Source organism: Pleurodeles waltl, chromosome 6 (genome assembly GCF_031143425.1).
Source record: "Pleurodeles waltl isolate 20211129_DDA chromosome 6, aPleWal1.hap1.20221129, whole genome shotgun sequence".
NCBI lineage: Eukaryota > Metazoa > Chordata > Amphibia > Caudata > Salamandridae > Pleurodeles > Pleurodeles waltl.
In genome coordinates, this window is record NC_090445.1 from 935,821,982 (window position 1) to 935,837,164 (window position 15,183).

At 39.3% G+C, this 15,183-nt stretch overlaps 1 protein-coding gene across 2 annotated transcripts in view; it reads left to right on the forward strand.

The window, feature by feature from the left end:
• DPYSL4 (dihydropyrimidinase like 4) overlaps window positions 1-15,183 on the forward strand; it is a 164,647-nt gene that overhangs the window by 46,784 nt on the left and 102,680 nt on the right. For both annotated transcript variants that reach the window (XM_069239749.1, XM_069239750.1), the window contains exons 3-4: window positions 3,702-3,886; window positions 15,005-15,169. In XM_069239749.1, coding sequence (XP_069095850.1) covers window positions 3,702-3,886; window positions 15,005-15,169 — 350 coding nt within the window. The remainder of the gene's footprint in view (window positions 1-3,701; window positions 3,887-15,004; window positions 15,170-15,183) is intronic.

The window sequence follows — 15,183 nt, forward strand, 5'->3', positions numbered from 1 at the left end:
TGCTTTATTTGCCTATGTTGTTGTGTAGTGTTCTTATTCCTCGAGTATCAATGTGATGTCCATTCTGGTGACCCAGAGCGTGGCCATTTTACTCGGGTGGAGTCCCTAGCTGCATTACATCCATTTGTCCCTTCTTCCCTAGGTAGTGTCTTTCAACCTCCGTTTTTCCTTCCCCTCTCACCTATATGCAACCTTTCCTTTATTCCAGGTCTAGGCAGGTCCAGGGGGTCACTATGTCCTCTCCTTCATCCTGCAGCAGCATGGGACACGGGAGCGTTAGGCCGATTCTCAGGGCCACCAGTCGGGGAGGGGGTCGGAATCTCCATGGCGGCGCTGCTTGTAGCGCCGCCATGGAGATTCAGCCCAGACAGGGGAAATCCGGCAGGAAACCGCCGGATCCCCTTTTCTGACCGCGGCTTTACCGCCGCGGTCAGAATGGGCAGGGAAGCACCACCAGCCTGTTGGCGGTGCTTCCGTGGTCATCCACCCTGGCGGTCGATGACCGCCAGGGTTGGAATGACCCCCTTATTGTAACTCCTGTCTTAGTACAATTTAAGTTATTGTCATTTCAGTGAACTCATGAGTGGCCATTTAAGAACCTTTAACTTCCACCAGAGGGACTTTGCTTCCACATTAACAAAGGAGGAGTCCTTCAGTCATAAGATGCTATATTGACTCTTTCACTAAGACGTTAAACTAAATAAATATGCCTGAGGTGAGCATATCCTGTGGTTGCATAGCCCAAGCTGAAAGCACATACATGCTTCCATGGACATTTCGGCACTGCCCTACTGCCCTAGTTTGAAACAGAACCATGTGGATTGTGCACTAAGTTTAACAATTAAGACAAGTTATTTGTGAACTTTTGTGCAACAAAGCACTTTTTATTTATGAAAAGCGGTGTGGATCCATGAAACAACTACTTGGCAGAATTTATATCAATTAACATTTTAACCAAAAATAACAGAGTTTTGGACTCTGGGTAAAGAAATTCTTATATATGGCAATGGAGGAAACAGTTAAAGACTGCATGAGTTGAGACATAAATTTGTACATTGAAAATTGGCCCATTTAAATTCATACATTTTTATGAAGATTATAAGATTATTTAACCAACAAGAGGTTGCCTCGTTTGTCATTGCGAAATATAATGTTTGGTTGACTGATGAGCCATCTTATAATTACACCTCTCAACAATAAAGATCAAGACATTTACCTAAAATTAATTTTTTTATAACAAAAGTCTGCTTGTGATAGAATTTATCATCCTTTCTACTTTTGATGTGGACTGTTCACACAGCAAAGTCATCCCTGAGTTCCACGTTGTCCAACCTATACATGCAGCCTTTGCCCAAAATTTCATTGCTCTTTAGGGTATCATTAGTGTCTTATGCATTTGACACTCAGCTGGTATTCTCCCTTACCCCTGACTGCGAATATGCTGCCCTTCTCAATTTGACCATGCCTGCAGAGGGTATCTAGCTGTATGGACAAATCTTGCCTTAAGCTCAATGGAAACAAAACTGAGCTGATTATACTAGGGAACAACATAAACCCCCCAAAAACCCTTGGGTGGCCAGACCGTCTAGTCTGCCCCCTGGCCCCAAAAGGGTTAAAAAAAGTTTAGGGGTATTGCTGGACACAACCGTTCCATGGAGACTCAGGCAACCAAAACCTTCGCCCTGCTGCAATGGGATCCTCAGAATGTTGCGAAACATTCTTCACTTGATCCTCCCTCTTTCCAGGAGGCTAGTAATCCAGGTACTGATTCTCTCCTGCCTGGACTACAGAAATTCCCTCTACCTGGGATCGCCAAAAGCCGTAATTGGCAAACTTCAAGTGATGCAGAATGCGGTGGCCAAGACACTACTAAACATCCCCAGGCACCTCTCAGCATGGCAAGCCTTGGCTGATCTCCATTGGCTCCTGGTCATGCAGAGGATCACTTTCAAAGCACTGTGCCTTGCACACAGAGCCTTTCGAAATCAAGGCTCCTCCATCTCCCTACAGCTGATTGCTCCCTATAACCCTGGTAGAGCTCTGAGATCCTCCAATACTGTGGTCCTGCCATTCAAAAGGGCCAGAAGTCAAGGAAGATCTTTCAGGCACAATGTAACAGAACTCTGGAACACTCTGCCTCGTAACCTGTGGAGAGTTGATAATGAATTGTCCTTTAGTAAACGGCTTAAAATCTTGCTGTTTCAGAATTAAACCACTTTGAAAGTTGCGATCACAGTCTATGTTACTCAATCAGCGCTGGGATTCCTGCGGGTTGCCATGTGCTTAAAAAAATCCCTAATAATAATAATAATAATAGTTATAATAATAATAATAATAATAACTATTTCATGGTCTCCAGATATATATGAGAAGATTCTATATAATCTCTAAAATAACATAAAAAGCATACTGTATTCATGCATCAACATTAAGGAATTAATATACAGACATTCAGAATAACTGTTTTCTAGACAATTGTCTTTGTAAAAAAATATTCTGTGAAAACTAAGCCACTCATTGGGCCTAATTAATAAAATATATGATTTGCCTATATGTGCAGCTTCTGCATATCTTGATCATGCCTGATTTGCACAAAAGCTGCCATTGATGATGCCAGCTGCCCATAGCATATGCTGTTCCCCCCCATCTGTTGCAGGCATAAGTATGCCTGTGCCTTAAATTTCCTTATCTGCTATTTACCAGGCAGCGCTGGAATAAAGGCCTTCTGGTAATTGCGTATCTTTGGACTTTAGAACTGGGCCAACCTTTTGGAGACAGCCCTCATGCAGTGGCATATCTAACCGTGAGCCCCTCCCCTGCTAAATACATGAGTCCCCCCATGCTCTAGATGTAGCAGGTGCTTTCAGACCAGGAACCTTCTGCTTGTGCTCAGTGTTGTAGAGTGTCCCCTGGAGCTCAGGCCCCCCACGCCATGGGTCACCATTGCCCTTATGTTCCCCTGATCTGCCATACCAAAAATAAGGTAACATTTGTTAATGCCCCTTTTATGGGGTGTTAAGGAATTTTGTGGAGAGGGACTCATCCCAGGTTGAAGCTTCAGTGCACAGCAGATATGCTCAGCACTCAGACGCAACAACGAACCAGTGTGAGCTGTGCGCTTTCACTTGGGCCTGTCATGAGTTCGCCCAATAGAGCGTGAATTGGAAGAGTGCAAAATGACAGGACTTGTAGTAATGCACCTGCACTAAAGTTACTATGACAATCCTTTATACATTTGTATATTCACTGAAGAGATGGTCTCAGCACCATAACGTTTTTTAACTCAACAAATATTTTTTTATGATTCATATTCAGACAAATGCTTTTAAATTTCATGGTTGTGTTCACTAGATCCTGAAACACCTATGGCTTAGCAGGTGTTGTGTAGCCCCCTATATGTTTAATTTCTTAATACAATTATAATTTGCATATCTATAACTTACATATCATTTCCCATCACACTGCCAGACGCTGCATTCCATAACATAATAACTACACCTTGGTGGCCCTCATGCATGACCTAAACACACATCCCACAGAGGTTCAAAAGATAAACATCTTTCTTCCATCTACACACCACAGTGTTACTTGCTATCCCAGTGGTTAAGTGCTTTGGTGCCCCACATAGAGGTGGTAAACATTATGAAAAAACTATAATACAATACAGTTCAATAATTGAAGGAATCTGGTCATGTTTACAGGCAAATTGGAGAAAATCTTATTGTTCCTGGTGGAGTAAAAACAGTTAATGCTAATGGGCTAATGGTTATACCTGGAGGAATCGATGTCCACACCAGACTACAGATGCCTATAATGGGAATGACTGCTGCTGATGACTTCTTTCAGGGTACCAAAGCTGCCCTTGCAGGAGGAACCACAATGATAAGTAGGTGATTTCAAAACCTTTAACAATGTCATCTGAATTCATCTTTATATACGAAACCTGCATTCAGTTTACAGTTTATTGGTTGGTGGATGGATGCATTAACTACAAAACACAAAGTAATCTATATTTGTGAAAAGAAAGTCAATCAATTGTTCTGAAACTAACTCTTTTATACTATGAATTCGAAAAGTAATTACTTAACTCTCTAATTTCATTGCCTAAATGTATTTATCCCTGCATTTAAATTGTTTTGCTTTGTATCCCAATGTGAAGCTTGGAAAAAATATTTCTTGCTATCTTTATATATTTTATGTATTAACCTACTTGTACCCTGTTTTATTTATTTAATCTTATTTGAGATATCACATTGGTTTACCTGTTAGTGTCAACACTGGTCCTGAGGATAAGCTTGCTTTTAATATGCTTACGTGTGTGTTACCTTCATCACCTTAGTCTTCCTTATAAATGCTTTGAATCCTGAGCACAGAATGCCTTTGATTCCATTTGTAGAATCTACTAACATGAAGCATGAGATAATTGTGATCCTTAGTGTTGTAAAGGCCCAACCTCAGGAGATATTCTATGTGAAATAGAAGTACACATTTGGTGAAGTAACAATAAAAGATAGTTAAATGGAGCAGCATGTGACTTCAAGAAGCTTTAAAACTTTGCTGAAAAAGCTTTTTCTTATTACTGTAGCTTAATATCGTTCACTTCCTCCAAATCATCAGAACATTCAAATATTCTAGTTATACTAGATAGCCTTAGTCTTCTTTATACATGCTTTGAATTCTGAGTACAGAATGCCTTTCATTTCTTTTATGGAATCTACTAAACATAAAGCATGAGCTTATTGTGATCCTTGGTGCCGTAAAAGCCCGACCTCAGGGTAAATTCTGTGTGAAATAAAAGTACACATTTGGTGAAGTGAGAATGCAAGATAGTTAAATGTAGCAACGTGTGACTTCAAGGAGATTTAAAGCTTTGCTGAAAAAAGCTTGTTCTTATTACTATAAGCTGATGTTGTTCACAGTCCCAATTCAGCAGAAGATGTTTTACTATAGTTTAAAATCTCTCTTATCATGAGGTCTTCATTCTAAAGCTTCTCTGTAAAATCTATAGGTTTTCACAAATATTGTAAATATGTGTTTCATTTCACTTCTAGTAACATTGACCCAAGGCTGAACCTGCCTTTTGACAGGTCCAATTAAATGTATACCCACAACTATACATCATTTTATTTCTTCCTCTTTTTGGAGCAGCATGTGCCAACAATGCTTAGAGCTTTTGTCACCTTCTTTCTCAGGAAGCTGTCATTACATTGTCTAACTATAGGGCTGTTTCACTGTTTCTTTCTCTGACTAAAATCAAAGCTAAGGGTATTTACCCAACAGTTGGCTACTTTTTTAAGGAATCTGCAGCTCAAAAACCAATTGCAGCTAGTTTCCACCCATTTTATAATATAGCCTTAGAACCCGCCGTAGCGGGCTCTACCGGCTATGAAAGGCCCGCTCCCCGCGTTAAATGCCCGAGCCGAAGGCGAGGGCATTTAACAAGGGAGAGGGACTTTAATAGCCGGTAGAGCCCGCTACGGCGGGTTCTAAGGCTATTAGAACATTCTGCCACACAGGGCAGAATGTTCTATTAAAAAAAAAAAAAAATCACGGAGACCGAGGGGATTTAAATCCCCTCGGGCTCCGTGAGGCTTTGTTCACAGCTGCTGCTGTGAACAAAGCGAACATTGGAATGTTGGCGCTGCAGGCTTTTACCGGCCTGTAAAAGCCCGCAGCACTCCATTGTTTTCAATGGAGCCTCCAGCATTCCAATGTTCTAATACGGATTAATTTCTTACTACAGTACAACCTGAAAAAGGCAATTAGACAATGATAGATCACCTGCCCTATGATTCCCAACATAACAGCTATGCTATCTTATAACATTTGCAAGTTGCTAGTGCCCAAATTAGCAATTCTGAATTAATAATACAGCTGTAGGCAGACTACCCTTTTTCTGGGTGAGTTTTGTCTCTTTTTATTTAATTAATTATATATTGTGTTTCTTCTGGATTATTGGCAATTTCAAACATAATACAGGGTGGTAAATACTAGCATTTACATACTTTATTTTACTTTTACTAAGTCCTGCACACACTTCTTCCAATGCAGCTTGCTCATAGTCATATATTTATTTAGTGCACATTATAAATTCATTTTCCAAGGGGTATTTCAACATATATATATATATATATATATATATATATATATATATATATATATATATATATATATATATATATATATATATATATATATGTATATCTATATATATACATATATATATACAGTATATATTACCTGGTGGCGCTTGCCACTAGGTAGTTATAGTTAGGACCTAGTTTTTATATAAAAAGCATTTTATCTGCTAATGACCCCACAAAATATTGCACTCATGACATCTTTGATAACATCATTGATGATATCAATGTAATATTTGCAGTAAGAGTTAAGTTATAGTTACTTGAGATAACTCTAACTGTAACTGGTGAATTTCTATGGTTTTGTACGTTTAAAATGTTAGCCCAACTATAACGTCTCTGCAAACTTTGGTTTTATATATATGTTTTAATAGTGAGTGATTTGAACAGTACCTTCACTTGCTTTATTGTGATGCCAGTGTGTTAGCATTCCTTCATAATATGTGTATATTATATTCATTATTCAAAGTTCTAACCTCAACATAACCCACAGTGTGCCTATCACCAGTTTCAGCCTGCTTGTCCAGGAGATCATCATGTCAGTTTCTTGTATTCGTTTTTGTATTTTGAGTAGATGTTTTTGATTCAGTACAGAACAGCAGGCTACAATTTATTTTTCTCTCAATACTTAAGTTAGTTTATGTGTCATATTTGCATCAAATTTCTCCAGTGCTCCTGCGACAAGCTTTCCTTGTCCAATAAGAATATCATTATGATAGGTAAAACATATGGTGCCAGAGAAGGTCATTCCTATATAACAAAATTAAGATGCCTGATGTAGCTGCATCTAACAAGCCATTGTGTAAAATTTGCTTTCCTCTTCCTTTTGCTAAAATCTAATTTCCTTTGTATTCCCAGTCTTTATTTTTTAATAATTGGGGGCATATTTATAATCCCCTAGCGCCACCTTGCCCCACGCTAGTATCATTATTTTTTACGTTAATGTGGCCCATTGAGGTCGAAATCCCTGCACCTTATTTACAGAGTGGCGCAATGCATGCATTACGGCACTATGTATCTCTTTGCGCTACATTATGCCTTTGCCAGGCATAATGTATGCAAAGGGATCGTTCCCCCTTTGGGGGGTGTCGAAAAAATGGCGCAAGGAAATCTATGAGATTTTGTTGCACCATTTTTTACTGCACATTTAACACCTGCTCAGAGCAGGCGTTAAAAGGGGGCTTCCATTTAGAATGGGCTCCTATGTACTCTGCAGGAATGTCACCAACATTTTGGCGCTACCCCTGCAGAGTACATCAACAGCGTCACATTGAATGACAATATTGCCCCCTACCCTGTGCTATGGTGTGTCGTATTTTAAATACGGCGCACACATGGTGGAAGTAGGGGGCGCTAAGAGGCACAGGGAAAGTGGCGCTGCGTTTGGTGCAGTGCCACGTTCCATAAATCTGCCCCCAAGTGTTTCAAAATTGGGCACATTCATCCAAGGTATGTTGCAAGCCAATAGGTGTTACATCAAAATGCATTGTATTATCAGAAAAGTATTCCTTGGATGGTCTTATGATGCAATTTTGGAAAAACACAATGGGGCTGTGCAAGAAAGTTAGTGGCATCTGAAATAAAGGATGTAAACACCGAGGGTGCCAAAACACACCCTTACATAAGTCAATTTTGAGTCTTAATCTTTTTTCATAGGGCCCTACTTTTTCCTAGATGAATTTGGACTCAGGATTGATTGTTTAGTTTAAATATTAGTTATTGTGGGGGTATCATAATTCCCTACACCAACATTGTACTCCATAATACATTTTATTCTATGAAAGCCACTTACAAGGGTACCTGGTCTTGTATTGAATATGTGTAAAATTAAGCATCCATCTATTGTTTTGTGCTCTATTCCAAAACCTAATTAGAGTATAAGAAGCATTCCTGTGCATTCTACCGATTATGCCTAGCTCTTTATGAGGCACCTTGCATACTTTTTTTTTTATCACAGATGTACATTAGTGCTGCTATTCAGTTTTTTTTCTGGACACAATTGATCTCCCTTTTTATAGACTGGAATTGAAATACTCCCTCTCTGGGACTCTAGTATGGTGCTACATTTAATTGCTATAGTAATCTGCATCTCTAGAATTGATGCCCAGACCATAGAAAGAAGCTTCATTTCATTTGCAGCTATTGCATCTGGGCCTTGGGCTAGAGAGGAGTTGTTGGCTTTTATATATTCTTCAGGTTGCTTGATGAAAAGTAGTAGTGGATTATAATTGTCATATTGGGTGTTGGTGGGACTTCTTAAAATAGCATATTGTCCTTCAGTCCATTAACTAGAGCCAAATTAAATTCTTTAATGATAGAGTCAAGCAATTTTCATCTTTAATTTGGAATTACTCTCCTCACTCTTTGTTCTGGAAGTACTATTTTTTCTTCTTTTTCTTCGTAAGAATGATATAATTGTTCATCCTCATTCACAAAATTGATTTTTGCAGTCAGGTCTCCTAAAATTATAATTGGCAAGCAATGGTAGCTCGTATCAATATTTCACTACCACTATATTATAAAATTTATTTTCCATTTGGTGGCTGTTTGCTCCACTCACACCATATATTACCATTGTGAGAAATTGGCTATGTGACATGCATATCCTTTTTTTTTATACTCTTAATAGCTGATATTATGGCGATGTTCGCTTACTAGGGCCAGATGTTGCTTTTATTACTGCAATCTGATAGCACCTGTAATATTTAGGCAATTTATTTTCTAATTCCCAGGATACCTATAGAGATACAGTTGACAACCCAATACTGAAAGGTACCATCTCTTATTTTCTTCATTGTCTAGTAACTCCTGCCATGTTTCAAGGCATTACGTTAAATAGAAGTTTTACTAGAAGTGCATAAGACTTCAGGGCGGTCAATTCAGAGGCTGTTGCTGTCCCCATCTATCAAGCATCTGAATTAATTTTAATTTAATTGATTTTGCTTTGGTCATATGTTTGCATAAATCTTCCATTACCTGATTTTTGACAGAATCATTCTATGAGATGGGTCAATTAGGATCATATCTGGTATTCAGATCTCATAAGATTCATGACTTCCCTTAGAAAAATCCCTTTAAGCTAATATTGTTAATTCATTGGCTATTTTGCCTTAATCCTCGAAAGGCTTTAATCTTCTACTCTGACCAATTGAATCTAAGAATTCTTCTGCTATTTTAGTAGAGGATAAATGCTTCTGTAGCTTTAATCCACTCTATTTTGTCCAGTTTCTCTTTGAAATTTCACTAATGAAAATAACTTAGATTTTTTTTTGCAATTTATAAACTTAGGGCCAGATGTAGCAAAGGGTTTGCGCCTCGAGGCGTAAAAGCCTCTCTGCTATGCAGAAATGCATTTTGCGAGTCGGATCCGACTCGCAAAATGCATTTGCGACTCGCAAATAGGAAGGGGTGCTATTCAATTCGGGGTCGCAAAATGAAATCGCAGTTACCATCCACTTGAAGTGGATGGTAACCCAGTCGCAAACGGGAAGGGGTCCCCATGGGACCCCTTCCCCTTTGTGAATGGAAAAAAATATATTAAAAACTAAAGGTTTCGTTTTTTTTTCCAAGTGCAGCTCGTTTTCCTTTAAGGAAAACGGGCTGCAGATGGGAAAAAAAACCTGCTTTATTAAAAAGCAATCACGGACATGGTGGTCTGCTGACTCCAGCAGGCCACCATCCCCGTGAGTGCCCATACTCGCAATGGGGTCGCAAACTGCAACCCACCTCATTAATATTAATGAGGTGGGTCTTTGCGACCCCATTGCGAGTTACAGAAGGGGTCTGAGACACCTTTCTGCATAGCAATTTGCTTTGTTGCTACATCTGGCCCTTAGTGCACAATCCTTGAATGATTCACATAGTCAGCTTCATTTTCATTTGTGAATATAACTTCAAACTGCAAGCAGCAGGTACTGAAACATACTATACTCTTGATAATGTTAATCTCATATTCAGTTCTCTTCAATATTTGTTTTATTATTTGATTGTTTCTCTTATTTTGATAATCAGCTGATTTGATATCAGGTTGGTGTTGTGCTTCCATCTATATATTTGAATCTACTTGCAACCTCATGTGAGAAATTAGTTTGTTGGTTGCATAAGGAGGTGACCCTGCATCCCAGCAATAGCCACAAACCCATTCAGGGTTAACCATTAAAGTCACTAAATTACCCAGTGATAAGCAGTCTGGTAACTTGGCACAGAAGCAGTCAGGCTTAACTTAAGGCAATGTGTGAAGTATTTATGCATCACACAAACAGTAATAAAGTGAAAGCACAACACAAGAAAAATCCCACAGTTTGAAAAAATAGGGTAACTTTAAATGAATTACTTGACATCAAAATGACAAAAATCCAATCAGTAGAAATGGATTTATGATTTTTTAATGTTTAAGGTAAAAAATAGTGCCTAACGATCACATAGTCTACCACAGACATCTAGTCATGCGAGACTGGTCAAAGTAAATAAATGTGGCCTACCGCTATGGAGTGTGAGTCGGATGCAAAAAATGGATTGGGCCCAATTGATCCTACCTTCGCACTTGGAAGAAATTTTGAGAAAAAGTCTCTAAGATGGTAGATATTCAGCTGGGCAAAGCTGCAGGTGGTTTCCAAGGAAGATGCATTGTTATCGAGGAGCTACTGGACTGAGTTATGGCAAAGATTCCCTAATTTGGACATAGTCCCTTTTTGGAAGTAGAAAAGGCAGGAAGATGTAGCCAATGAGAATTCCAGGAGGCAGGTAGCCCCTTTGGGGAAGGACCGCTGAACAGGATTTGCTGCTGTGGAGGAGAATATAGCGGGAGCTGCTATGAAAGCAGGCCGAACATTGATACACCTTGAGCTGGCAAATGAGAAGGTCAGTCCCAGTCTCCTTTCAATTCCCAGAGCAGTTTTAACCAAAACATTTCCCAAGTTTTTTATTTTGGCTACCTGGGCACCTTTGGCACCACCACCAAGGGTCCAGGACTGGAGGGGCACTACTTGGGGGGTCAGGACTCACTCAGACCGGGCCCAGGTGTGGATTCAATATAGTTGGAGCCTTTTCTGTCATTGAGGCTCTGAACAGAAGGCCAGACAACTAGCCCTTTGAGCCCTTGGAGCCAGTCAGGTAGCCCTGGATTCAAGCACTGGAGCAGGGCATGCGTGTGAGGGTTCAATGCAGGCTTCAGGCAGCAAAGCAGTCTTTCCTGGTGTAGCAACCTATTCAGTTGCAAGTGGAGATGTGCCTAGCCCTGTTCCTCCATCCTGCCGGTTGATGGCCTGTCCAGGCACACCTAATCCCTCTACTATGTGGCTGTCTGGAAAGAATAAACAAAGTCTAGCTGACAAATATACCTACTCTTGTGACCCAGGAACAGGCTGCAGGCACAAAATAGTTTGGCAGGAAAAGGCAACTGTCAAAAAAGTTTCAAAACTGTAACCTAAAATCCGACTTTACTATAAAAGAATATTTTTTATTACAATATCCCAGGCATCAAACATGAAATGTTCACCTGTTCCCAATCAAACATTAGCACTTATTAAATGTTATAAGGCAACCCAATGTTATTCTATGGGAGAGATAGGCCTCACAGTAATAAAAACAAATCTAAGAGTATTTTACTACCAGGACATGTAAACCTTTAAAGTACCTTTTAATTACAATGTGCCCTGCCCTATGAGCTACCGGGAGCCTACCTTATGGGTGACTTATATGCAATAAGAGGGGAGTTTAAGGCTTGGCAAGGGGTGTTATATTGCCAACTCAAATTGACAATTTAATGCTGCATTCAGGCTGTTGTGGCAGACCTGGGGCAGGTGTTAAGGAGCGACCTAAGTAGCTGGAACAAAAAGCGCTGCAGACCAACTAGTAGCATTTGATATACAGGCCCTCGGTATATGATATATCACTCTAAAAGGGACTTATAAGTAAATTAAATATACCAATCAGGTGTAAGCCAATTTTACCTTGTTTAAGGGAGTGATTACAAGCACTTTAGCACAGGTTAACGATGGTAAAGTGCACAGAGCCCTAGAGCCAACAAAAACAAATTTCAGAAAAATGTGGAGGGTAAACGCAAAACTTGTGGGGGAAAGGCCACCCAAAGGCTAACAGGTCTAACACCTCTCATTTGGGCCATTTTTCCACAGTAATATTAGAGGATGGTGATCATTTGTTTTGTTGATCATTTGTGATTTCATTTTTAATTGGTCTTAATGTATCAGAACATTCTTCATCCATTTCCTGTATCATGGAGGACTCGGTTTCAAGGTACTATTTGACATACTTGCCTAGTTGATTCTCAGAAGGCATGCAGTGGAAAAAAGATTCAGGTTTTTCATCTCATGATTATATTTGCTAATTTCATCAATATAAGCTTGTACTTAACCTATCAGTTTCAATATCCTTGTCCCGTTGTATGTTATTCTCTTCTTTCTTTTTTTGGTTATTTTGACATAGACAGCCCTCTTTACTCAATCTCAAAGGTCATACACTTTTTCTTCTTTTTAGGTCTCGGCACTAGACAGCACGCATGAGCTGTCTCAAAGACAGACAAATTGTACATACTATATGGGCTTCAGCCTCCCCCATAAGCTTTTTTTTTGCTGGCTCCATTGTCACTCTCCTAATCTTACTCCTCATTTGTAATGACATGCATGTGTCATGGCTCTTCCTGTCTTTACCCCTCCCCTGAGAGCAGAGACCAATTAGTTCCATTCATCCACTCCTTCCATTTTAGATAGTGTTTAGGGACTACTTTTTTGGTTTGTTTTCAGCACTTAACACCAGCGCTTGTGTTTTCAGTCGATCTGCGCTCCGATGCACATACTTTTTTGGGATGTTTTCAGTTTTTACCATGAGCGCTTGTTTATTATCAGTACAGCAATTCATCATCATTCTTGTCTCTTACTGGAATGCTGAGCTGTCTGCCACCACCGACTTCTGCGCCTTGCAGAACTATCTTCTGAGTTTTGTGTTTAAGATTGCATATTCACAACTCCACTGGGTTTCTGTTTCTGAAGAATGGCAGTGTGGAAGAACAAAAATGTGCTGCAGAACTGCTTTAACAGCCTTAAGGTTGCTGACCTGAGAGGTTCCTACGGTTAGAACTAAACCTGGTACCAAAAACATATTTCATGTTTAAAGTTCCATCCATGAAAATGCTATTTAGCAACCCATATGTAGCCCAATCATGCACCAAAAAATGAGGAGACATTTAATCCAACGACTCTGTAACTACTCACCTGTACCCCATTGGTAGGGTTGCCATATTGTTCGATATTAAGAGGGTGTCACCCATGATTCCAGCCTAAGACAACCCCATGGGATCCTAGGACTCAGTACTCCAATCCTGTGTTTCCACTTAAAAACCCAGTGCAGTTTTAGAAGTTTAAGTCTTGATTCCCCTTATCTGATCCAACTGAACTAGCACAAATGAAACCAATGATCTGTAAAAGAATAGTCCAGTTTAGAGCATTAATTACGTCCTTGGTGTGCAGTCATATGGTAACCTTAACCCATAATTTCGTACTTTGCTTTCATTTAACAGGCCAGTACATTCTGGGACTTGTAGTATTTGCATGCTTGATTGAAATGCAACATAAGATGTGGATTTTGTGCTTTCTACACTAAAATCTGCATGTCCTCCTGTGTGTCATGCCCACCCCCAACTCACGCTGTAAATTTCTGCAAGTTTTTCCTTTTGCTCACGTTTTTTTCTTGTCCATGATTTACTTTTACATCTGTATTCTTTCTTCTTTAAAAGAGTAAATGCTGTAGTGTCTCTGTTTAGATATACTGTGGGACGCTACAAGAGACGCTGTTCTTAATAAGGCAGGGAGCAAGGAGGTTTGCAAAGGCTAGTTAACGCATACATTTTTCAATTGATTATTGCTAATGTAAGTACCAATGTTGCCTGGTAAGTCAGCTATCTGGGACCATCCTGTCCTTCTCACACTCTTTCTTTCTGGTCTTTGCACAATTTAGGTACAAACATATTTACAACATCCATCAATTATTTATCAATGCTAAATAAATCAGTGTTTTGTGCAGTTAATTAAAGAATTTGGTATTCAAGGAAAAAAAGAGTATCCAAATTCTGCTAAATCATTGATTATTATTAACAAAACAGTCCTTACTTTAAAATCTTAGGGTTCACTCTTTTATTCAGCTGTGCTGCTATTCAACATGTCTAAAAAAGACATTGAGACATCGGATTGCCGAGACCTAATGGTCTTTGTCAATGCTTGTTTGAGTTTGTTTTATCAGTTTTCGAATTGCACTCATGGCTTGAGCTTCCTTTCTACCATATAAAATTCCTCTATATTATCAGCATCACAAACTGTCCTCTGACTTTATGGGCATGCTAATTCTTGGTTGCTAATATATTTTTTATCTCGTTTGGCTGTTCTCAAATGTAGGTGGTCATGTTCATTGACGACTGCTCGATTGTCTAAAAGGCCAGTGTAACACTGAAATATACTTTACAATGAATGCAAAAACTGTTCTTGTTTTACTTAATAATTGATTCAAAGTTGTGCTTTGATAACAAAGATTTGCATGCAGGCCAGAATAGATTCTATCATTCACATTGGATGGGCACTGTAAGAAAAATTTTCTTTTATGCAGCATTTTGAATATTTAAGCATGTTATGGTATGTTTACTCGAATTCTACACTATATCTATGATGCAAACCTGAGAAAACACTTAAATTACTCCTGAGCTGATCTACTTTGCTCAACTGTTTCATTCAGACAATTCCTTAAAGTCTTTCATATGTAGGCACTGCTGAGTTAGAATTTAGAAATCATTCATGCGTACTTGCTATATTCCACTTCATGAACATCAAAATAACTCATCATTTATTTTTGTTCCTCAGTTGACCATGTATTTCCTGAAGATGGGATGACCCTAGTGACAGCATATGATCAGTGGAGAGAATGGGCTGACATCAGTGTGTGCTGTGATTATTCACTACATGTAGACATCACACACTGGCATGAATGTTTAAAAGAGGAACTCGAGGCCTTGGTAAAAGACAAAGGTAAGAGAAGATGA